At 40.2% G+C, this 26,284-nt stretch overlaps 1 protein-coding gene across 2 annotated transcripts in view; it reads left to right on the plus strand.

The window, feature by feature from the left end:
* Positions 1–2,221: 2,221 nt before the first annotated feature.
* The window catches only part of NAA16 (N-alpha-acetyltransferase 16, NatA auxiliary subunit), a gene marked incomplete at both ends in the record, with an annotated part of 66,520 nt that continues 42,457 nt past the window's right edge, over positions 2,222–26,284 (plus strand). For both annotated transcript variants that reach the window (XM_081998071.1, XM_081998072.1), the window contains 5 exons: positions 2,222–2,275; positions 14,122–14,206; positions 16,372–16,476; positions 20,492–20,649; positions 21,709–21,843. In XM_081998071.1, the coding sequence (XP_081854197.1) occupies positions 2,222–2,275; positions 14,122–14,206; positions 16,372–16,476; positions 20,492–20,649; positions 21,709–21,843 (537 nt within the window). The remainder of the gene's footprint in view (positions 2,276–14,121; positions 14,207–16,371; positions 16,477–20,491; positions 20,650–21,708; positions 21,844–26,284) is intronic.

Consider the following 26,284-nt stretch of genomic DNA (forward strand, 5'->3'; position numbering starts at 1 on the left):
GCCTTTTGCTAAGACAGAAACACAGAGTTCATAAGGTCAAGGGTTCAGCTAGTTATGAAAAGTGCTGAATACATGCTGTGGTATGAAGAAGCTCTGAAAATGATGCAGCAGAGCAAAGTCAAGTTGGCCATCCTTGTCAACAAGTACTCCTGCTTTGAAAAAATCAGGCTAGGGCCTGAAAAAACAGCAGGGCTACACTATATAGCAGAAATAACAGCGAATTGGGTACAGCATGTGGAAAATACACATACTTCTATCAGTGATCCAGGTGACTGACATCATCAGAAGCATGCCGGAAAAAAAAGTGAGAAATAAACACAACAAAGATATTCCTTCTACAAAGAAACTTATTACAGACCATACATCTAAACAGATTAAGAAAAAAACACTGAAAACAACCACCATCCACAAAAACAGTGGCCATAAACTGATGCTGGGCTAAGAAAAACTAGGAAAGCATACGCTGTACTTTAATATTCTCCTCGCCTTTGCTATTTTTATCTCAGGAGGCTTCCTAAGCCTACCATGCTTTCTGTTTTCTAATTACTAGTCCCCAAGTTAGGCCGTCATCCAGGTTACCCTCTTCCAAGAAATCGTCCACTCTTTTGTTCCCCCCTTCAGTCACCTACTTTATGCGTAACCAAATAAAATACGTTAAGTACACAGCTTTCCTAAATGGCTCTTGTTATATACCATTTTCCACACACTTGCTTTACTGTGGGTATCATGTTCATCATCTGGGATGGTAAGTGGATAACCATATTATTACAAAATTAATATCCTTTTAAACTATACCAAAATACAATTAATATTTTTAAAGGGTAATTACATAAAAAGAGATTCTAATTGAAGCTGCCTCATTTACAGAGGCAGACCATTTTGTAAGATGGTCTTTTTAATTGGCTGTCACCTTGACAGTTTAACCAGTTTTGCTTCTGGAAAGGAAAATGCCCCAGGCCATGTGGTTTTAGTGTTTCTGGTTGGGATTGGGGTGGGGTTTTTTTCTTTTTCCTTTTTTTTTTTTTAGTTTTGCAAAGATTAATTCAAGAAAAATTTCTGGGAATAACAAGAAGAAAAATTTATTTTCAGAAGACCTTAAACCTCCTTTGGCGAAGGAGCCAAGCCATGAATAAACGCTTACTGTTCTAAGCATGCACGATAGTGCTGGGAAGTTTTACATAACCGACTGCTGAAACAGGCATTAATGCAATAGATGGCATCCCCGCTTGCTGAAAGTCTTAAGTTTGCTGTTGTTTCCTTAAATACCAGCCAGGGTACAGCGAGCACGCAGCCTCCCAGAGCTCTGCAGTTTACAGACTTCGCTCTCTTCCAACAATCCCTCCCAGGCTTTCAGGCAGCCCGGCTCTCCAAAATACCAGTTTAAGCGAGCTACTGGGATGGCGGCCACTAAAAACGAGGTTACTAGGGGCAGAGAAGCAGGGCAGCGATCACACCAAGGGGACTTGCTGCCCTCCCAGCCGCGGCCGGGCGAGGCCAAGCTCTGAAAACCCCACCGCACCCCGTTTCCACAGCCCTCGCCCTGGAAACAGCCACCACTCCGGCTTCGGGCGAGCGGGAGTTATTATTTGTTAACCTCGGCGGGTAGGAGCCCCCTCTCCCCCCTCCTCCCCTCGGGGCGTTACCGAGGGCTCCCGCCTCAGGGCCGCCCGCCGCCGGCCTCGCTCGCGGCAGGTAACTCCCCTCAGGGCCGCCGAGGGAAGGGAGAGATACAACCGCCGACCACCGAAGCCTCCCCTCAGACCGGGAGGGCAGATGCTACGCGGGAGACCGCCACGGGAGATCCCCTCACGCCCCGACTCGACGCGGCAGGAAGGGTGGGGGGGTGGTGTCGTGTGTGAGGGGGACGCAGCGGGAGGCCGCCAGGCGGCGGTGCGCCTGCGCGGAGGGGACCCCGGCTGCCATTTTGCAGCGTCAGCCGGGCGGCTCGTCCTCCCCAGCAGCTGCGCAGAGGGGCCGCGCTCGCGCGCAGCGCCGGAGGGAGCCGGCGGGGAGGGCGGTGCAGGCCAATGAGTTAAAGAGTCGCCGCCGCCGCTCGGGCAGGAGCTGCCGCCGCCCCGCGGAGTTCGGGGTTTTCCTTCCCTTCTTCCTCCTTCCCCTCCCTCGTACCGACAGCTGCCCAGCCGCCTCCAGCCCCGCTAAGCCTCCCTCCCTTCTCTCCCTTCCTCCCGCCCGCCGTGCCTGCCCTGGGGCCGCCCGCACCATGCCGTCCGTGCCGCTGCCGCCCAAGGAGAGCAACCTTTTCAAGCGGATCCTGGTGAGCCACCGGCCCCGCGCCTCTCTCCCCTCCGCCGGCGCTTCTCCCTTCTCTTTCTTCTCGCACGCCGGCCTCGCTTGGCGCCCTCCGACCGGGGTGACTTCGCCCGCTGCCGGAGTTGGCTCCGGCTGAGCGAAAAAAAGGATGCGGCGGCCGGGCTCGCCCGAGCCGGGGCGGGGGGGGAGCCGGGGCTGCAGCTGCCGCCTCCTCGTCCCGCTTCGTCCCCGTTTCCTTCCTTTGTCTGGGGCGCGCCGAGCAGGCCAGGCGAGCCCCCTTCGCTCATGTGGGGGGCCGGGAAGGGTTGTTGTCGCCCCCGGCCGGACGAGGGCGGGAAGGAGGGAGGCAGCCAGCCAGCCGCCCGCCCGCCGCTCCCCCGGGGGCCGCAGTTCCCCTTCCTCCCCGCCCGCCGAGGTACTGCCGGGCCGAGCTCCGCAGCGGGGCTCGGCAGCGCGCCGCTGTCGCCGCTCCGTCCTTGCCGTCCCTCCCGCCGCGAGCGGGCGGCCGCGGGCCCCTGCCCCCGCCCTGAGCAGTTCTGGGGGTGGCTGGAAACGGCGACTGGGAGCGGGGGGAGCTGTCATCCCCCCCCCCGCTTGCCCTGCTCTGGGGGTCTGGCTTGGGGGTCGGTGTGCTGCTCGCCGTGGTCGCCTCCCGCCCCTGTCACCGCGCTCGGGGTGGGGGGGGAGAAGACCTGGAAGCACGGTGCGAGCGTAGCGGGATTCGGTCTCGCTGCTTGGTGTTCTGTGGAGCGTCAGCTTTAGTACAGGGACTAGCGTAAAGCTGGTTCACTGAGCAGTCTGAAGCGTAGACGTCTGGTGGGTTAAAGTATGCTGACTCTCTACGTCCTTTGGAAGACTTGTCTCAACTTTTACGTGCTGGGCTGTTTTGACTAAATTATTATCTTGGGCTGCTGCAGCTCTTCGAGGCTTAGTGGTGCAACGGACGTTTAGCGTTTGTGAGGTAACTTTAAAGAAAGAGCTTAAACTGTAAGTTTCTACTCAATCACTGTATATTTTATAATGCGAACTTCTTACGGAGAGAAAAGGCCCCCACTTCCCAAAGTAAAAAAAACCCACAAACCCCAGCAAAACACGCAACTCCTCTTTTCATGAACTTTCAGTGTGATAGTAGTGGAGTTCCAGCCTCAACAAAGTTGAGGCGTTTTGTGCCGGTTTACCAGTCTGCAGGCAGAGTAAACGCCGTTACCTAGTACAGTGGTCATCTCTTGGCAGGCACGAATTTCTTCAGTTGTATTGGCATTTGTTAGGCTAGTTTCAATAAATTTGTGGTTGAGGGGTGAGCATTTTGGTTTCAAGGAAGCTGAGCTCAAAACAATGTGTGTAGGCCTCTATTCTGGGTAGCTGGTGCATTTCAGCAAGCGCTTCAGAGCGGACTCTTCTACCTGCTTTGGGTAGTATGCAGATTTTTAAAGCCTTAAAGGTTCTTAATGGTGATTTGTTGCTTACTGCATGCTTATGGTATGCATCTTAGTAAGTCATTCTAGCACTCCTCTCTCTCTCTGCTAAAAATAAATGACTAATATTAGAACAGTTCAGTGATTATTCTTACTAGTAGCAAACAAGTTCACAGTAGCAGTCACTTCTGAAGTTTTTTTGAACTGAAATAAAGAAGAGCTTTTCTGGAGATCATATTTTAGACAACTTGTGTGTTTTTTATATTAAGCAATGGACAAAACATAAATGCTTAGGCAAAGAAAGATGCATAAAACTTCATTGAAGCTCATGTGGAAACTTACTTGCTCTCTAAAGCCTTCAGAAGGTTTAACTGGTGCTGTGTAGTGGCTAGTCACAGTTCCTGAAGTGTTAGTAACAAACTTAACTTGTTGGCTTGTCACTTCATATATTGATATTTCTTGAAACTTTTTCTAGCTAGCTTTCACTTTTTCATGGCGTGCTCTCTTTCTGTGATACTAATATCTAAATAGTACAAATTGAGCCCTTTGGTTGCTTGATATGTTTCAGGGTATTTTAGTGTAGTAATAAAACATGTAGTGCTAAAGACTCTTCTTTTAATTGAAGCAGCTTTTGCCTACTTTGGAACTGCCAGAATACTTGAAATTACTAGGGATGCTATGGGCATTTTAAAAATTGAGGGGGTATTATGTGGGAGGCTGTAAGTAAGACCTTACATGTGTGTAGTGATTTGATCACTTGGAACAGAAGTGAGGAAACCGTACTCATATATTAAGACTAAGTATTTTTACGGATGTTCTGTGGAGAATTAGCAGTGACGAAGTGGGACACTCATTTGGAGATTATGAGAATTACTTGGGAGTCAGTGACTTTGTGTGTGTATGTGATGTGTGAGACAGATTATCAACAGTCTGAACAAGATGCCTGCATAACAGCAAACCAAGCTTACAGAGCTGCCTGAACTAGTGTGGCCTCACAGAGTTCAGTGTAAGGTGTGAAGTCTGCTCAAGAAGCTGAGTAAATAGCCTTTAAGCTGCATCAATTTGTGTGCCTGCATGCTTGGCAGGACTTGAACAAGCCGACTTAAAACTAGCGGTGATGTGATTAGGGAATGAATAGTGATTGCGGTGTCAGTAATAGTTCTAGTTTTAGTACTACTGTAAGGTAGTGCTAGAACTCATTTCTCTTGCTGTCCTGACCTCATGTCTGTTTGTTTCTTAAGCCTTACTTCCACTCTTCTACAGGAGCTTTTTCTCAGACTAGTGCTCTTCCCCTGGAAGTTCTGATAGTGCTTATAGGTAGGACGTTGCTGGGGTGGGAGCGCGGTGCTGAGCAACATCAGGCTCTTCTCTTCCACTTCACAGTCTCACAGAAGGCATGGAGGAAGTGTTTGAAAGCTTCCTGGCTCTCCCTTTACGGAAAGAAAGGCATCCATAAAGAAGAATTAATAGAAGAATGCTGGTGTGTTTCTTGCTGCTTAAAATCGGTGTTCAGCTCATGTGAGTTTAAGTGAATGGGGGAAGATGCAATCTAAAATGAACATGTACACATGGTAACTTAAAAATGCTTCCTGTTAATGAAGTTCAGTAATGTGCATTTGGATTTTATTTCTAGTGGGCTTAGGTAGAACTTTTGTGTATTTAAAAGAGAGTTGTAAGCTTGCCTTCAGAGTATGTTTCAGTTTAAGCAGCTTTTATTTTTTTCTCCACCTGAGAACACAAATTATAAACTGTGATTCATCTTAAAATCAGTTTTAAGCTTTGGCTTTATAGAATCAAATCATCTCTGTCTGGACAAGGCATGGTAGTAGCCTGTGTGAGTCCTTTAGAGGAAAGCTGTGGGGTTGTTGTCATACTTTTCATGGCTTACTTTCCAAACTTTTTGATTTTAAGAAATGCTTAATGTCTTGTAATAACTATTGGTGTCTGCTGAGTACCACAATGTGTAAGGTATTGTCTGCTGTTTGTTTCATGCCTAATATAACTGTGGATAGTATCATGCCTTTAAATAACGAATCCTTTGATTTCTTGGTGAATTCCACATATTGTTGCATAAAATAAGGTTTGCTGCTTTAACTGCAAAGGTGTTTCCTTTGAGGCAGGGCTACCCTGTGAATATCTTGACCTGTTATAAGGGAGCTGAGTCCTAGTACCTCTTCAGATACAAGGCATTACTTGTATTGAGATGAGTTTAGCCATTTACTCTTGTTTGACCTCAAGTAATTAAACACAAAAAGTCTGCAAGTATATCCCTTTGTGGTAGTGACTTGTTGCTGCTGTGTTCATTCAGGTATGTATCTTCCACTTTTCTGCGTGAGGAAATTTTAGAAATTACCTGAAGTGCCCCATCTCTGAGGAGTTACTTAACTTCTCTGTGGTGTCCTTTTTGATCCCTGACTTCTATAATATCCTTAAGAGATTTCTCCCTTGATAAAAGATGAATATGCAAGTGTTTGTAGGAGTTAAATTAATTCTTACTGATGAAATTCTAAAAGTTTTTTCATTTTAGTTAGTGAAATAATAATGGATTATAAGCATCCAAATAGTCAGTCTCCTAGTAATGATGTGAGGGAGTTACCAAACTATCAAACTCAGCTGGGAAGGTATGATGCTATGCTAATTAATGCCTCCCAAATTAGATGAATAATGTGGCTGTTGTAATCCACTACTGGAGTAGTGGATGTTTGAAGTCTTAAAGAGCCCTTGCTTTAAAGATAGGAGTATGGAACCATCAGTAAAAATCTTCTGGTGTAACTAAGATGACTTGCGGTGCAGTTGTTACTTGCGCTGCTAAGGAGGGGCAGCATAGGGAGAGTGTAGGCTGTTTCCTTGATACTGACTTTCAAAAGAGATGGTGAGGATGCCTGGCCAGCTGCAGAGTAATTGCAGGGGATAGTTAATAGACTAATGGTAAGAATCAGTAAGACTTTCATAAGGGAAAATAATGCTTCTCATTTGTCCATGATTTCAGGGAGTCTGATCTGGAGAAGACTTTATCCCAAATAAATATTCCTGCTTGAACTTTTGAAAAGGAGTTTGTAAATGTCATTGTGAAAGGCTCATAAAGTAGGCTTCCATGGAATGGTGCTGGTTGTTTATTCACTCTGGACTTTTTTTAAGGAAGGCTCCTGTATGAATAAATAATAACTTTTCAGAACTAAGTCCCATTGTGTTTTGTGCTGGAAGACTTTCTTAATTGCCTGTGGTTATATTGAACAGAACAAGTGATGAATAGCAAGAAGAGTTCAGTTGTACTGAACTACTCATGGCACAAGAAGGGAAAGCCATCTAAAAACATGCAGAAGTACTTCATGTTTCTGGACTAAGCTGAGTCATAGCAAGTAAAATTGTAGGTGAATGTTAGACTTGGAAATCCTAATGTAATGTAGACCTTGTATGGGCTGTGAGCTGGATTGCCCCTAAAATTTGAAATTAAGGGATTTTTGAGGTTCTTTTTAAAACAATTTCCTTGTACAGTAGTTGAAAGCTGGCGAATCCTGGGAAGAGAAAAACACTGTTACGCCACTGCTCAAGTACATTCCAAGTCTACAGTTTGCAGTGCTGTGCACATCGCTGTTTCCCCTGGTCCAGCCCCACCAAGGCTCATCAGAAAAAGAATGCAAGTATGAAATTACCTTCTTGAAGGAGAAATAATGTAATGGCAGATTCTGAAACTGTGAACAGTCTGGAGAAGTTAAGTAGGGACTTGCCTATTTTCAAGCTAACATACCTAGTTTTCGTTTTGGTAGAAATGGTGGCTGCAAAATAGCAGGCTCCAAACAAAGCTCTTTAAAAAAAAAAAAGTATTTATGCTGTGGAGCTGTTTGCTGCAAGATGTAGTAGCTATGGAAAGTTTTAGGCACTTTGGGGAAGGTGTGTGGATATATACCCTTTGGCTCAGAGGATTGGTGAGGCACAAAGAACTGGAGCCTGAGAATATTCTGGAGAGAACTGTAATAATGCTTGTCATATTCATAAGCCTCTCCCTATGCATCCTGCCACTTGTATCTTGCTTCTGGTGGCCTGTACCAGGTGGGTCTGATCTCTGGCCTGATCTGTTATGATTCATGCAATGTTTTTCTCTGAATCACTGAAGTCTTCTATGGAATGTTAAGATGCAATTGGTGTCAAAGGTTTGCATCAGTAACTGCCTTGAACTTACTTTCATTTAAGCATCTTAAAGCATAACTTTTTTGAAGTCTTAGGATTTATATGCATGTGTGTATTGGGTCTCTCAAAACAATGTTTGTGTTAATAGTTTCATTTGCTTAACTGCTCACAGATGCGCTTCCATTAGCTTGTGGAGCACCTGCTCAGTCTGAGTTCTTGCTAGGCAAATTGCAGTTTCATCTCGGGAGATGTGGCAGATTGGTCTTTCCAGCACTTCTACACAAAGTGCAGATTTAAAAACTAGTAGAAAATGTATGATGGGGCTATGATTTGTCTAATTTCTTGTGTTGCTGTTACAGTTTCTGCCTTGCAGAGGCATACACATGTTCATAAATGGTGGAGAACTCTAACTCAAGTAGTGAGGAAGCTACAGAAGCAAAGTGCTTGTAAGCAAGAGCTTTTTCTACTGCTTGTTCTCTTCTTTCTGCCCCTTTGAAGCAAAGGATATTCTAGGGACTCAAGGTGTATTGAGTGTGTGCACAGTGTAGAATTAGACTAGGTCTTAATTTAAGGCAAACTCTTTATCAACAAGCTTCCCTCTTCAGAAGAGGCATAGTTTATAGGGCTCTTAAAGAAATCTCTGACAACAAAGGCTGAAACAATGTTCTCTTATCACATATGATCTTTCCAATAATAAATACAATATCAGTTCTATTCTGCTGATTAATATAGAATACAAACAGCAGTGATTACAACTGTTATTTTACAGAATGCAGGTGGAAATGTTTTGTGTATTCTGTAGATTTAAACTTAAATAACTAGAAAAAGCTGGTTGGAGGGAAAAATACTTGTTGTATAAAGAGCATCATGATAGTGAAAGCTTTAGATGACTCTGACATTAGTACTTCGATCAATGTTACTGCTGCATATGACGCAGGCCACTTGTTCTATTGTACACCATCATCTGTATTGACTCAGCACTCTTCTGCATTGCCAAGTCCCCAGGTCTGGGGAAGAACTATGTGGCCTGTCCGTTTTGACAACGGAAGCAAGTAAGGCTGGAGCTAGGTGGTTGTCTTTTTATTTCAGCTGATGAGATTAAGCACTCTTACCAGCAGAGAGTAGGGATGGCCATGCATATATGAAATAGCAGTAAGGCCTGGGAGGATGGGTAGCAGAACATGTTGGTACTCTGGAAGGGTTGTCCTGGGACTAGAAATCTAGGATGCTGTGAGAGTGGCAAAGCAGTAATGAACTTTTGCTTTGGCCTCCATGAGCTGAAGCCCCTTCCAGCTGATACTTTTTTCCATGCTCTCAAACATCAGTGAACTGAAATTAGTGTGGAGAGAGGATTGCTGTTTGGGGAACCTCATGCAGACGTCCCTAGTCTGTCTCTGAAATTTAATAGCATCATGATGCTTTCTTTTCCTGTATCAGTATTGCAAAGTATCCAAATATTTCATGATACAAGGAACACTTCCAGCACAGATGGAAAGCTGAACTCTTTTGGAACTTAATCGTATGTCATTCAAACAAGATGGTGTGAGACCTTGCTATCAATCAGGTGAATAACTTGGTAATTATTATTTGTTAGCATAGGAACAATATATACTGAGTTCTGCCTAGAATCTGACTGAGGTACTTAAATAACTAATTTCATCAACTGCTGAGAGAAACATAGATTGTCTGTTAGATGCAGATGATATTGTTTTATAGATTGCACTAAAACAAGGAAGGCTTTTTAAAAGGTCCAAGTGTTAAATGCCAATTAAGAACACTGAGAGTATGCTGATGTTTCTGTATTGATTGTGCCTGGTTTTGGTCAGAAATGTGTATTAATAATTTTAACAGCCCCTAAATACTTGCTCCCAGGAAAAGTTGCTGATCAGAATTGCAGTCAGTGATAAGTGAGGGGTTTGTTTTATTACTGACTTGATAACCATTGTGGCTTAGCGATTTCTAGTACAACTGACTTAAACCACCCTTTCCATAGGGCTTGATGTGTAAGGCTTGTCCGTTTTTCTAGGCTCTAATGTTCCACATTTAGCTCTGGGGTTCCTTGCTTACCCAGCCCCCCCATTAGTGTTACACAGCAGACACACAATTTAAAAAAAATTGAAGTTGTAAGTATTGAGAATGTAAGATTAAAATTTTGTTTAAGTGAGTCTTGGGTGTTGCCAAAATCCCCATAGTTTTGTACCAAGATCTTGGCAACAAGAGAGAAGACACTACCTGGCAAGAAGAATGTTGTAACTTTGTCAAGTGCTTAGAGGTCTGAAAGTAGGATTATATGGAAGTACAGCAAAACTTAAACAAGTTATGTTCTTCCAATAAAGCCTGAAGCTGTTTGTATTCAGCTACTTAGAAACAAAATTAGTTGAAATGCTTATTGTTCTTATTGGTGGCTCTGGTGAGGCAGCCTACTGATGTGCAGACCCTGTATTAACAGAATTTGGGCTGCACAGGTAGGATCTGAGAATAGTGTTAAATTGCTGGCAGTGGCGTGGACTTAGTGTTTGACAAGCTCTTATCAAGAGACAGCAAAACCAACTTCCAAATTGCAGTATCGTTATTAAGGAAAACTGCACATAGAATCATAGAATCTTTGGGTTGGAAAGGACCTGTTAAGGTCATGTAGTCCAACCCCCCTGTAATGAGCAGGGACATCTTCAACTAGATCAGGTTGCTCAGAGTCTCATCCAACCTGACCTTGAATGTTTCCAGGGATCTATGGGGCATCTACCACCTCTCTGGACAACCTGCTCCAGGGTTTTACCACCCTCATTGGGAAAAATTTATTTCTTATGTCCAATCTAAATCTACCTTTCAGCTTAAAACCATTACCCCTTGTCCTATCACAACAAGCCCTGCTAAAAAGTCTGTCCCCCTTTCATATCTGTGATTCTGGTGATATTTAGTAGTGCAAGGGGGTTTTGTCTCTAAAAAAAGACAGCAGGATGCAAAAAATAGATCAGAATTTGTGAATGGCAGTTCCCTAACTAGAAGCAGCAAAGCACTATAATACAGCATTGAAGTCTTCTCTTGCTCTACACTGTTGTATCCTTGTTACTAGTATTTTTTACCTTTACAGTTCATAGTTACTTCCTAGAAGCTGTGCCATTTGACCTCTCTGTAGAGGCACTTGATACTTACCTGAAAGTGCATAAAATGATGTATGTCTTAATTGTATGGCAAAGTCTACAAGTAGATTATATCTTTGACTTCATGTTGAAAAGGGGAATAAACCAGGATGAGATGTTTGCTGGAGGAGGTAACATCATTTCAGGAACATCTGGTAGCAGGAGTTCTGGATAACATTTTGGCCTTGCCAAAATCTCCTTTTGAGGTTTCAGGCATGTAAACATTCGTGATTTGGCCTTAGTTTTAGCAGGAAATCATTGCTGTAAAAGGGTAATGGGGAGCCTCACATCAAGCACAACAGATAAGGCTGTTTTTTTTTAAAAAAAAAAACCAACAAACCACAAGCCAACCCCCCAACACCAAAAAAAAACCCCAAAACCAGTGTATTAGTGTGAGCTGTTAACATACCAAAGACTTAATGCAATGGGGGACATACTAATGAATAAATTTCAGCTATATTTGTCCTGATTTGTACAAAACCTGAATACCTATGGAGACATCAGTTTTTTCAACTACTGAATTGCCATCAGTACTACAAACTGAGATGGTATCATATAGCATCAAACTCTGGTCTCCTGTATACAAGATACAGGTGGAGCTTGATGTATTCTTTCAGGTTTTGGACAGACAGAAACTTAAAAGCACTCCACTCACAATGTCTGGATATTTTAAAGCTCCAGGCTTATGTAACTGAATCTGTAAGCCTTTCAGTATATCTATGTATGTTGATGATAATAATAAAGTAATTGTTATTGCTGAGCAAAGTCCTTTTTCTCTTATATTGGTATACATTTAAGCCAATGTATTGTATAAATACATGACTTATTTGTGAATTTATATATGTATTTGGAGGGAGCGGGGCTGGGAAGTCACCTTTTGACTAACCAGCGAGGCTTGTCCCATAAGCAGTGGAACTGCATGAAGTTGCGTTTCGTGCTGATCCATTGTGTTTCTGTAGTTGACCTCTCTTTTTGTCTAGTAACTAGCAGCTGGGTAAGAAATGCTGTAGTTTGTGTCTGGTTTTGAGCTAACCTGTTCATTGACAAGCACAAGTATGCTGGTTGTCTATCAGTATGCCAAACAACTGTGAATGTTGAACTTGTGCTTCTTTCTTGGTGGAGAGCATTAATTTCTCTCTTCCATCTATCTGTTGGCTTTTGGAAAATGTGATCTTGTTTTTCCTCAAAATCTCAAAATTTCTGTATGATTATCTTAAGTTCAGTTCTTATTCTAGGCCTGAGACTGAGCTCTATAGGATAAAAATATCAGAACAAGGGTAATAGGTATGATTTCTTCAAGTAGTTGATCTATTTTAAATGCACGCTTGATTCAAATAGCTTCTGTTCTATGGTTAAGCATTGCTGTATATTTGGAGTTTCACTAATCATTGCAAGAGTTGTAGAATTGTGGATGAATGTTTGCTATTCTGTTACTTTTTCAGACATACCTGAATAAATTTAGAAAGCATACTTAGAGCATTGTTGGTATTTTCTTATGATTCTTTAAAAATGGTCCTAGGCATCTTATGGTAAGAAAGAAAAAATAGATAAATGGGAGGATTTTACTTTCCCCTAGAGGGGACTCCCAAGTTTTGCTGAAGCCTGAGTTATTTCAGGTAAAGATGTGGTAACTAGTTCTCAGTTTAAAATTCTCAAAGCTTTTTTGTTACTGCTGGTTAAGTGTTAATTGCCATAGTATAACTATTGCCTCTCATGGGAGCTCCCTGGCCATCCTGCCAGAAGTCAGACAGGCAGAGCAACCTGAGCTAATACCAAGGTTAGCTCTCCGTTGTTTTAAGGGATGATTTAGGTGACCTCCAAAGGTTCCTGCAGACCTAAATTATTCTATGATTTAGGCTCTACTTAATTATGGTTAACAGAAAATGGTTTGAGTTTCAGGCAACAAAGACTTAAAAACTGTCTGCAGTTAAGCTCTTTCCCCCAGGTTGGAGGAAGACCCGTGTTTCGGCACCTTAGCCAATTACCCAAGAGTGAGCATAGGCACATTTCTGTATTGCTTGTACCTTGAAGCAGTATGATGATATATTATGACTGCAAAGGAGTTACTACACTCTGCATTAATTTAACATAGATTTTTATCTCTGTCTTGGAAGATTGATGGAGTGGGAGTGATCTATGATAGACAGTTAAAGTACTCAAGCACATACCTGAAATGATGCAGTTTCTCCTGAGAAGAGCTGTCTCAATTACAGTACTAAGGGCAGTACACCTTATTAACTGAAAATGGTGCCAAGTTAAGCGTGGTTTAGTTTTCTTCAAGTTGCAAAGCTTAAATGACCATAAATAATCTTCATGCTTACTGATAAAAGCATGCCTTTAACTGGCTTAAGTGAATTTGTTTTAAAGTAATCAACTGTAGTGATTGATTTAAATTACTAAGAACTTACTGACTTAGTAACATCAGGTAATATTTTTCAAAAGAAGAAAAGGGATCCAGATTCATGTTTTGTGGTTTTTTTTTCCTTGTGTTCCTGCAGTTGAACCACATTCCTTGCCAGTTTACGTAGTGATTAGGTAAATGGTACCCTAAATAAATCTAAAAGTAGCCCTTAGCTGTACTATTCCAGCTAGAAATTAGATTTTTTTTTTTAATAACCAGGTATGTTCTCTCTCCCTGGATATCTACACAGAGATTTTTGAGGTTATGATAGGTCTATCCTACTTCATCGTTTTTTTCTTCCTCCCAAAAGTCTCCATGAGCAGCGAGGAAAGTCTTCTGTCTGAGATTTCTTACTCTGGGAGGTCACTAGCCCAGGGAAATGGGATGCTGAAAGGAGTGCCTAGACCCTTTAAAACTAACTCTTCTCAAAAGTTCTGTTGACTCAAGATTTCTAACTTGGCGCTCTGTTTTAAGAATTTCTGAATTGAAGTAGATGTTCCTACTTGCCTTTCCTATTTCTGTTAAAAAAGAATTACTAACTTCTAAAAAGGACACCATGAGGTAGAGCATTGGCTGCATGTAAATGAAGGCAAATATTGTTCTAAATGCTGAAAAAAGGCAATGTGATATGAATAGTCATACTGAACTAGAGTTTGTTAGTGATGGGATTAACCATACCTTAATAAAAGAACTACTGCATTTATAGTATGTTAAGGTACTCTGCTTTTAAATGCATTTCAGTGATTGTATTCCACCTCTTTTCCAGAAATGTTACGAACAAAAGCAGTACAAAAATGGACTCAAGTTCTGCAAGATGATCCTCTCAAACCCAAAATTCGCTGAACATGGAGGTAACTGCAGACTCAAAAATATTTTTTCTCCTGTTGTGAGCTTAAATATGTAATCAGTCTATTCCATACTGTTGGGAAAGGAGCCTGTTGTTGAGTATGATTCTGGTCTTGTGACTGCAAAGTTACTCTGGATTTTCAGTCTTTGTGCATTCAGACCAAGTTTCCACCCTAGCAAAGTCAAACACACTTGTGCAGTGCAATGATGATGATCAAAAGGTGTATGGTGAAAGCACACTTTAGTGAAGCTTCTGAGTAAGTTGCCTTTCTAGGTTCCTGGGTCAGAATTCTAGAGTGGGGTTTTATTACATTCCTATCTAATAGCAAGCCTAGGCTTTTATTGAATATTACATAAAGATATTCTGCTAAATTAATTTAAAATCTTGTGGTTTAAGTTCATACTCTTAAATTTTCTGTACTGCATACCAAATTTCTACTTAAAAGGAGCAAAGTTAAGTTTAATACTGTTGCTGCAAAGACTTGAAGCTAAAGACAGAATCTGGAGATCCTGTTCTGATAAATATTGCAGGAAACAGAACAGCAAAATGTTGCTTCTGTTTACATCTGTCAGAACTTGAGAACAAGAAGATACTCTACTCTTACTATATTACAGGGTTTCTGTTGCATGGTTCAGCCAATCTTTCCTTCTGATACAGTGACTTTTTCTTGTTTGTCTGCTTTGTTGAAGCAACCTAATACTGAGTGTGCATGTACTTCATGCTTCCATCAGTGTCTTCTGTTTCTTTGTCTTCAGTACTTCCTCAGATTAAAAGTACAGTTTTCTTATAGCTTCAAATGTAGTGGCTTGTCCAGTTCTGACATAATACATTTGTCTCTGATACTTGTGTTTTTGTAACATCTCAGTATACATCTCTGTCTTTTCTGTCTTGCTGCCTCTTAAACTTTTCCAGGACAACTTGCTGCCTTGGCAGTCCAGATACTACTTGGGCTCTGAGCCACTAATGGCTTTGAAGCTTGGGACCAAAGCCTGGAATGAACAGCTGAAGCAGAACTAAGCCAGTGAAATGATCTGATGGGAAGCTGCACTGTTGTCACACTTAGCTTCAGAGACAAGGAATTTGAAAAATTTAGTAAGAAAGTGTCAAACAGATGGATTGCTGTGGCTAGACAGTTATCTCCCTGGTGTGGGAAGGTAGGAGTAGCTTGCCCTCCTTCCTACAGTGGGGATATTCTTTTTCAAGCTTCCTAGTATTATTGGGAAAGTATCATTCTAGCTTCCTCTGTTCTTACAGTGTGGATGTAGGACAACGTAAACAAAACAAAAACCTGGGCTTGTTTTGGGTCATCATTCATTTCAGGTACACTTTTATACAAAAGGCTGTTAAACAGGTCTGTCAAGCTTCAAACTGCTGTTACGGCTGCCCTTGAGATGATGGGCTCTTGCCATTAACACTGAGGGAGAAGGTTGCAAGTGGAGGAAAACCAGGGTACTGTGGTGAAAAATTGACTAATCTGGCAGGGGCCAAAACTAAGTGGTCTCTTATTTAGCAAAAAAAAAAAGTATTAATCTGGAACAGCTTTCAGGCATAGTGCATGCATTACATGCAACCTCTTTCCCACAGTGTTACATGAAGAATGGGGGAAGAAGGGGAGTAATAGTCATACCAATGTATTATTTGGAATCTGTGTGTCTCAGAATGTTGATTAAAATGCTACTACTTTGAGAAGGTCTTTTACCCCCAAAATATTGTAGTAGGAAATACAGTCCTTTTAACTAATGCTTTGTAAGCAACCTGTAATAGTGGACCTGACTGACAGAGATCTGTTTCTTATGCTATGGAACAACCTAATGAATTTTTTTCTTGTTCTGCCTACATGGAACTTTAACACACATTGAGAAACTCTCTAAAATTGGTTTTGTTTATTGTTAACTCCCTTAAAGCCAGTTAAACCTATTTTTTAATTAATAAAGTTTGTGTTGTCTGTGTTCATCACATCTGTGTGGTGCTCTGCAGTGGGCTTTTTAAGACCAATTTCAAGAAAGGAAATGCTTCTGTGTAACAGTCTTCAGCTGTGTTAGCCTGCTATCCTGATGTAAATTTATCATTTAATGAGGAGCTTCACTGTGTAACAACTTCAGAGGATATCTGCACTGTGAAACTGGCATATGGGAAGTCAGAAACATAAGTATATGATATTTCTTACAGAGACACTTGCGATGAAAGGACTGACCTTGAACTGCTTAGGGAAGAAGGAAGAAGCATATGAATTTGTTCGTAAAGGACTTCGCAATGATGTAAAGAGTCATGTCTGTATCCTTTGTAATAAAAAACCTGATGTTTTTTCTATGAGTTCTCACTCCTGTGTGTATGATTCTGTTGCTACATCAGTACATACTTTTGAAGTCTGTAATGTCTATATAAAAGCCTAAAATAGGTGTGTACAGTGAATATTAATTGGCAATCAAATACTTGAAATAAACTGTAGAAAGGAAAATGAAACCTTTTTAGAATCTTTAAGAAAAATGCCTTTTATATTTATTTCTTGGGAAAAGACCATCATAGATGTTTACTTTCTGCAGAGAATAGGTATGGCTTGTAAAATCTGGCCTTTTCTAAAGTTTTCTTCTCCTTTAAAAAGGTGTAAGAAATCCATTCTAGAGGTGATCTAAAAATACCTGTTTTGCTGTTAAATTTTAGACAATGGTTTAGGTCTGGCTTGATGACTAATTATGTTCTAAGCTTCTCTTCTAAAAGGTTACACCTGTGAAATACTTAACTACCCAAGAGCTCTGGGAGTGGCTGCCTTCTGTTTAAGCCACAGATAGGAGGCTACTTCAAATTTGCACAGAATGCCCTACTTGTTCTGTATGCATTTGAGTTGCATGTTAAAAGGCAGATTTGTCATGAAACATTTTTTAACACTGAAAAAATAATCTTCCTTTAGCATCACAGGAGACACTTTCTGATGGCCATCTAGTTAAGACAAAGACTGTATACTGTTCCCATATTAAACATCCAGGGAGCTTGAGGTTGGGAAAAACCTCTAAATGTATGGAGGTTATCAGAGTTACTAGAGTTATGCCATAGATCTTAGATGCTAAACATCTAAGGAATACCAAAGTAACTTTGTATGTAAGAAGTCTTAGACTATTTTGTTCCCCGATTTAAAGTACGTGTGAGTTAGTGAAGAGTTTTGGGGATTCTGATTCCTAAGCAAAATTCCAGAGTGGGATTTATCTGTATCACTAATTCTTGTCTGCAGTTCATGCTCTTACAACTGTCTGGAAAACTTGCCTAGAAATGCTGGAGGGATCTGTGCCTTTTCAGATCTAATTTGGGGGGTAAGGTGGTCAAAGGGACCCTCTTCCTGGAGGAGTTTAAAAAAAATTGGGCTTTTTTTGGTTATGAGTTTCAGTGGATTTTTATCACTTTCACTGACTCATTAAACTTGCCTTACCTTAAGACTACAAGGATTTTTGTTTTCTGACTTCTGAGAAGGAGTAAACTCATCTGAAGCCTGTTAGGCACAAATGTTCTCTTTTTTTTTTGAGCTGCATCCATAGAACTAGCTCTGACAAAGCAAGAAGTTCCAACTTTTGTATTCGAGTGTATTGTTGCAGCTCTACAGATAATCCCCTAGAATAATCTGTCTATACAGAATTACTTTTCTAGTGAGCACAAGCTAGCTGATACTGAATTAATTCCAGACTAGGCATCAGGTTTGTCATGGTACTTTCAGTTGTTATCTCTTGCTATTTCTTTAGAATTTACCAACTCTTTTACTATTACCACACTAAGAGCACCTGATGCACTATCATAATGTCGCTACCCAAATATCTGGGGCTCCAGCACATGGGGAGAATCAAGACTAGGAGAATACATATTCTAGCCCATGAGAAACTGAGATCTGAGGCTGAGCTTTTTAATAAAGGTTCGTTTTACATCTTTTGCTAAGGCTTGTGACTAGCCATGAAGTTCTGATGAAAGCTGGAAGGCCTGGTGATCCTCAATGCTACCTTAGCAAAGCTTGGGCATCTCTCTAAAATAGTGTTTATGTTCCCTGTTTTATGTGAGCTTAATACCTGTAACTTGGTTGGGAGAGGGAGGTAGCTGGTAAAGTCACTTTGCTGCAGTAGCACCGAGGAGGTGCAATACATCTATGTGTTCTTATTTTCTTGTGGTAACATTTGAAGGTGCTTTTGGTGTGTTTTGTCATCTATGGTTTTCAGAAAGCACCTGGTAGAGGATGTTTAAAATACAGCTGGTCACTTCAGTGTTCTGACTTGTTTAAGGAGGAGTAGAAGACACTAGTTTTTCTGCTGTTCTCTATATTGAGGTGTGGGGGAAAATGGCCATTGTGAAGTTGGTTAGAAATCTGGAAACTCTGGTCAAGCTACAGACAAATTCTGACCTGTTTTAGGATATAACTTGAGTAATGATCTGGTCAGATCTACCCTTATTTCAATAACAAATATTTCAGATAGTGGCACATTATACTTGGGGCACTGTGGCAACACATGCAAGATTGCCCAGAGCTGTCTACTAGAATAAATTGGTGGCATTGTGCATTACTCGCCTGTATCAGCTGTTAACATTTCTTATGCTTACTCTTGATTCCTGTACACACTCATTTCTGAGTGGTTTATGCTTTTCTTTACTTGATTGCTTCGTGAAGAGTATGATTTATGAATGATTAAGCCAGATGACCAATTGAATTGTCTAATTGCACTGTTAAAGTGCATGTGAATTCTTTTGGACTGAATTGTCTTGCTCTAGGTGAGAATCTGAAATATCAGTAGTTCTGAGGCGGATAAATGAAGATGCTGTATTTAATGTTGATCCATGTCCTGAATACTTGAACTCAAATAGGCAAGGCAGGATTTACAGAAAGCAGTAGCAGCATTAAATCAAATGCTGTAACTGTATCCAAAATTGTTTCAGGCTCCTTTTCTATTTAGTTTTAAATCATCACAGCAGCAATAGCAGCTCTCCTGGCAGTCTCAAGGATGCCTATGGAGTTTTTGTGTCCTTCAGCTGTCTGAAATTAATTTGGTGTTCCTGTAGAAATGCAAAACAGGGTCTTTTGAGTATTAGAAGTTTTCTTCAGACTATTAATTCTCATTAGTCTTTCCTTTTGGCTGGAGTCATATCTTCTATTCTTGGTAATTACAAACCTGCTTTGTATCTTCATATCTAGACCTTACTTCAGCACATCAGTTTTTCTTAGAGGGAACTTATAGTTGTTTCTTTGATTACTTTGACCAGGTTAACCTGTTGAATTTATGTGCTTTCTCAACTTCTTGAGATGCAAAGTTTAGAAATGACTGTCTTTGGAGGGAACAGTTGGCTTCTGTTTCAATTCTATAGCATAAGAATTCTTAAATATTTTGGTTATTAGCACTATATGTTATTTGTGCCATCTTAGTTGAAAGCAGGTGAAGGATGCGTATACTTCTACCCAAGATTTGCTGTGTTTTGCTGCTTCAGGGGCACATGGGAGAGCTTCCTGAGAACTTCTGAGCCACTTCTAATTTGAAAATCAAAGCAAGTTCAGATTTACTATGTGAAAGATGTTGCCTCAGTGAGTTACTAGTAATCTTGAGTAGCAAAACATAGATGATGTCAAATAATATTTCTTTTAATATGAGTTTTGGAGACTGATGTAAACGCACACAGTGTAAGGCATTGCTATGATGTGTGTTGGTTTCGTGCTTTGAATTCAGAATCTTTCCAGGGTAAAAAAGGATGCTTGTGAGAAAAAAGTCTATTGAAATGACATGCTACTGATGGAAATGAGAGATGCTGGGAGTGTGACAAAGACTTTTGGTGCACAGAAATGCTAAAACTTCCTTTTGTCAATGAATAAAGTGTAGTTCTGTGTTTACCCCTTACTGTAAAATCTGGCAACTAATTGAGGTTACAGATAGGCAAGTGAGGAAAAATAAAACTTGTACAACAATTGTATTAGAATGAGACACTTCTAGGAGTCAGAATTCTTACTGTAATTACAGTAGTATGTTTTAAGGTATACATGTCTAGAAATAACTTCTGGGTCTTGCGGAGTTTGGATCATTTAGTTTGTATAACAGTTTCTTGGCAGGGGTTATGGATGACTTAACGGAATTTTTTTAAATAAGACTTTTTTGCTTATTTGGCAGCATTTAATACTTTGAAATGTGTTAGTAAAGTCTGGCTGCAGTAATCAAACTTAATTTATAAGGGTACTGATCTTCAAGGAAGATGTCAAGTTGTTTGGTTTGTAACACAAATGCGCTGCAGTTTTCTTTGTGAAAATTGTGAATGTGTCTTCCTTAACGTGCATTAGGTTGGCATGTCTATGGTCTTTTGCAACGTTCTGACAAGAAATATGATGAAGCCATCAAGTGTTACCGGAATGCACTCAAACTAGATAAAGATAATCTACAGATCTTGAGAGATCTCTCTCTCTTGCAGATTCAGATGAGGGATTTAGAAGGATACAGAGTAAGTATTCTCTTTGAATTCCACTGTGTCTAGCATTCTCTCTTGTTATTCTATTCCATTATTAAATATTAGTAGTAATCCTGTGGCTACTTGTTTTTGCTGTTTCAAAAGTGTTTGAAGCTCTTGTTTAGGAAAGTGTGAAAATGTATTGCAGCAGAGCTCAACATAACATTGAGAACAGAACCAGAACTACAGTTATTCTGTACAATTTGACTTGTAGATCACTGTGTAAAACTCTAGTTCTCAACTCATTTTTCACTAAAATAACAAAAATAAAAAGGATAAGACTTAAAGCTTAACAAGTAGGAATGCTTACAGTGCTATTGTGAAGTAATGCAAATGATGTTTTGGGTGCATATACTGAAGGTGTTTTTTGTGAGAAATACACTATCACGTTTCTTTGGAGTATGTGGGAAACTTGCCTCATGATGACTGATTTTTGTGAACCCCTATACTGATTTTTATTGTAAATAAAACCTTAAAATTTGTTTAAAAACAGAATTAGTGGCTTCAAAATGACTGAACTGATGTGGCTGTGAAAGGGAAAAGTCCTGCTCCTCTTCTGTCCCGCATTTCATGTAAAGTATAACTGACTTAGGGATATGATTTGACCCAGGAAGGGGGTCTGAGAAGCACTGCGGCATGTCATGGTGTATATATATACAGCAGTGGAAGTAAGAGGACCTTGTGCCTGGGCATGAGGAGAGTGGGACTGCTCTTTCAGTGGCAGTGAGCTCGTGCTTTCTAATGGAAACCCATCTTGGTGACTTAAAAGCTTTATCTTTGGAAATAATTTAGGCCCTTAAGGGGTACTTTTGAAAATGACATGTCTTGAGTCCTGACAAATAGATTTTATGTGTTGTGCCATGACTCCTATATCTAGAATGTAGCCCACAGCTTTGAGATGGAAACATGCTGCTTTTCCACATGCTGTTAGAATTTCAAAAATTGCCTAGGGCTTCTAAAAGACTTTTTAAAATATTAGCTGTACTGGTGATAAATCATTATTAAAGGTGTAGTAAGTCTTTTTATTTTTAAATTGCTTTTCTTCTACTGAAGGAGACAAGATACCAGCTGCTTCAGCTGCGCCCCACACAACGGGCTTCCTGGATTGGATATGCCATTGCATACCACTTACTAAAAGATTATGATATGGCCTTAAAACTACTTGAAGAGTTTAGGAAAACCCAACAGGTAAGACTTCCTATTCTGGAAAGAGAAGACTTTCTGTATGAGAGACGGAATCTGAGGAATTAGTTCTTCGCAGTTAGGAACCAGTTAAGAATTCGGAAGAAACTTTTTTCTTGTGGAGCTTTCTGCTTTGATCAGAAAGATTTCCAGGAGCTTAGCAGCTGATGCAAATTACATAGGAATCCTTTTTCCCCTTCCAATAGTTAACTTCCTGTTAAGGTTGAAAATATAAGGGTAGACTGATGTGGAATAACTGAGTAACTCAATGTTTATGGGGCTTGTAGCTAAAGAAAACCTGTGATCTTGTCCCTTTACAGTAGGTGAAACTCAGAAAATACGGTTTAGTGTTGGATGTGCTCATTTGCCCTTTCTTCTGCCGTAGCCTGGATGCCATTACATGCCTACAAAGAATGTGAAGAAACTTTTCATTGCTTTGTATGCATCTATATATTATGCACTTAAAATCAGTGCTTGGTGTCAAAGTAACGTGAAAGCATAGCTGAAAATTCTTTGTTTGAGAAGATTTGGTGTTACTGAAACTTTGAATAAATCAAATGGTACAATGCTAAAATTACAGAGTATATAACCTTTTTTGAGAGAGAGAACTCCCTTGTTCTGTTATTGGTAACACAGAACTATGAGGTCTGAATTAACAGAACAGAGTGCATGTGTTGATTATTCTGTAACATGGAAAGAAAAACTGTGTTTATAGATGCATTCAGTTTGGGAGGCATGCTGGAAGTACCATGTGCAGATACTAAGATACTACCTGACCTATAGGTGGTGATTTTTTTTTCAAACCAAAACCTTGTATCCTTTGAGAACTGCATTTTAGATCTTAATACAGCCAGAATGGGACTAACTGTAAGAAAGGAAATTAATAATTGCTAGGAGGCACCAGTGTTTATGTCTTGATTGTCATGGTCAAACAAAGGATTGTTGCAAGCCAGCTGTATATATAGCTTGATATTCCAAGAGAGTTGTACCTTCGGTGTTGAAGAAAAACTGAAAACAGTAAGTTTAAATGAAAGCTCATCTTCTATGAATGTTTGACAGCAAAAAAAGTCATGGTTCTCAAATGAGTCAGCAGAGCCCAATCTGAGTTCAGTGTTGAAATGACTGTTTGAATTATAATAGAGGGGAAAGCTGCAAATGAAGTGTAAGGTTGTGTGTAAACATGCTTGTTTGAGGGCAGTAATGATATGCTCTTCAGTCTAGTGACTAAGCCAGATTTAAATATCATCTGCCATAGATGAACATACTAAATCAGTTGAGTCTGTGCAAGTTAAGACAACCTTAAATCTCACCGTAAAACAAAGAAATGCTGAGAAGATCTCAAACTCTGATGCCATTTTTCAGTAAAACTGGAAATATTTGGGAAATGTCCATACATAGGAAAATGGTTTATACCTCAACAATGAGCTGTTTAACTGTTGATTAACATAATATCAGTCACAGGCAAATGGTGGAAAAGCTGGCTAAGCATTGAAGGACAGAAATATGCCTCAAATGTTGGACAAGATGAGTTTATAGGAAATGAGTTGTCAAGCCTTTCTTCTTTTTTGAGATTGGTAGAGACAGTTAGGTGGTATATTGTGTTTTCTCCCTCAAAACACTAAAAGTAAGGATGACCATATTAGTTTCCTTTCTTTTGCAAATAGAGTGTCTTGTGCTCTGCAGTGCTAGCTCCCTGAGGAGAGCAGGCCCATGCAGAGCCCCAACCACTGGAAGAGAGAATCAATGTGTTGGGTCCAGAACAGTCAGGAGAACCCAAGCAAACTCACAGCTCAATTTCACTATGTTCTGGTTCTTCCATAGTAGTCCCCAAATGTACTGTTTGTGCAGTCTCTGGATATTTAACAGTCCTGCACTTAAAATAGTTGAGTTCAGGATACTCCCTTGATCTTTGAGGAGGTACACTTCTTTGCTTACTTTACTTTCTAAATCGCTCCTCTTGCCCCATAGTTTGTACATACTCCAGCTCAATAGATGAACTCTTGTGATTGACTTGATAGAATATTGCATGTGACTGTGACAAAAGGGTGATGTTGTTCAAGGCTTAAAATGGCGGTTCAAAAACAATAAGCTTCCAAATCACTAGTGAATGGGAGTCTTCAAGAAACTGATGTTTTTGAGGAATTTTATGGCTATCTGTGTTAGCTTGATACTGTTTACCATTATCTTTAATGAATAAAGAAGTAAATGTAACATGCTATGTAAAATGCTGCTATCATAATCATTGGTAAATAATGGTGATGTAGAGTTATCATATTCATTTACTTGGATTACTCAGGGAGCTGTGTCCATTCAGATGTGAATTAACATATCCAAAACCAAGCAGTAAAACTAAGAAAAAGATCAAGGAACTGTCATTTTAGTGACTGTAGGTGAGTACGCTAGTATCTAGCTTGTATCTAGCTAAAAGTAGTTGCTAAAACCAGCAGTCTGACTTTTTCCTGTGTGCTCCCACTGCTTCCTTGTGCAGCGCTGGTTGACTCGTGGAGGGCTGGTTCAGGAAGCCAGAGTGACAGAAAAATAATCACTCTTTTGAAGGATTGATTGGCTGAACTGAACAACTGTGAGGTGAGAGGGGAAGGAGGAAGGGGAATAATAAGAGGGAAGTGAACAGCCTTTGTTGATCCAGGCTGCAGTTAGATTGACTTAGCTTATTGTAAAATTGTCCCTTGGGGCAGATTGGGTGGAAAGCAGAAAACACCCTTATTTCTGAGAAGCAAGGATTTTCTCTATAGAGCACTGATTAACTGAGAGATCAAGACTTAATGATGACCCTGTTTTTAAAAAATTAGAAAATGAAAAGAACGATGTGGAAAGACAAGAGGACTAGATAAAATGCTAGTGAAGGGCAGAGATTGTTTACTGTAAGCAGAAAAAACCCTAGGGGATTTTAGTACAGTTTAGATACTGATTTTGGGAAGAGTGATAGCTAGGAAGATTGCTTTGTGGGGAAAAATAAAGGAACAAGTAGTGTCAGGAAGTTGAGCAACAAATTCAAATGATAAATCACTTTTTATCACTGACAGTTTTATTCTAATGGCTAAGATATCATTGGAAATGGTGAATTTGCTGTCTCTTGGCATATCCAGATCAACATTTCCTGTCATCTGAAAGCTGTAAATTAGCCAGATGCATGATATTTCAGTCAAAAACAGGTTATGAGGTTGAATGCAGACATCACTGCAGGAATTATAACACCCTGTGCTGTCCAAGTTAAATCAAATTATTTAAGAGTCACTTCAGAATTTAGATCTTGGGAACCAAGTTGTAAAACAACTATGCAATTTGTTTTACTGTTGTATGTCCCATTTTTCCTTTCTTCTTTTCCAGAACAAAATTTTTATTCTTAATTTTTATTTTATTCCTAATTTCTGCATCAGGCCCACAATTACAGATATGGACAGAAAACCTCTGGAGTTTTGGGGGTCTGCTTTTAGGTATGTTTTGGCTGTATCTTGTCACATTCTTTCAGTGACAGTTACATTAGGACATCTACAGTTATAAAGCTGATTCTTTTTTTTTGGTCCAGGAGAGGAAGAAATTTATTCTGAAACAGCAGAATTAAGTTCAAGAGAAAGTTGGACATCTCATGTGCAAGAATCATAACACTTCTGGGGGGATGGAGGAGTAAAGATGTATTGTGCAGCAATAACAATGGTGTGGAAAAAACTTTTTATAGAATATCCAAGTCTTATATAGACAGTCTGATTATTCAGGCTAAGTACTGGGGTTATAAGCTGCTTGCCTTCTGATGAATTGCACGTTTAAATCATCATTAACCTGATGATATTTCAAAATCTCTTTTAAAATACTTTTCTTAAAACTGCTTTTAAAAATGGCTTTTTAAATGGAGTGACATTACAGTATCTTTCTGGTGGATTTGCCCTATGTGTAAAAGGCAGTTTGTTTGATTTTTTGGTTTTCACATTTTGCAATTTCTTTTGTTAGTCCTGCCAAGCCAGAAGAGCTATGAGAATGTTAATTGATACCTGTTTCTTGTCTTACATTTTAAGGGGTTTTTGGGGTAGTCTCTGTTCTAAAGGCCTAAACCAAACTCATGATGTAGCAAAAAGCTGTGCTACTTGTAGAATTTAGATGCGTATTGTATTGGAGAGGATGATATTTTTATGGAGGAAGTGAAGGAGAAAGAACTAAACTGGTGCTCTGCAGTTTCAGTTCTGTGGTATTGCACTAAGGATAAGCAGGAAGATATACTTAAACACGTAACCCCTGTTGCATGTGTCAATTTTGTGAAGCAGTTAAAAATGCTTTCCAGGTAACAATGTTTTTAATTTGTAACTGCCAGTGTTTAATATGGATAAAAATTGAGCAAAGGTGGAAACAGAAATGGAGTGGCAGATAGAGGAAATACACTTTAAGAAATGGATAGGATTTAATGCTACCTGCTGACTTTAGTATGTGCAAGGTC

This window comes from Phaethon aethereus, assembly GCF_964289735.1.
Source record: "Phaethon aethereus genome assembly, chromosome: 1".
In the NCBI taxonomy this organism is placed as follows: Eukaryota; Metazoa; Chordata; class Aves; order Phaethontiformes; family Phaethontidae; genus Phaethon; species Phaethon aethereus.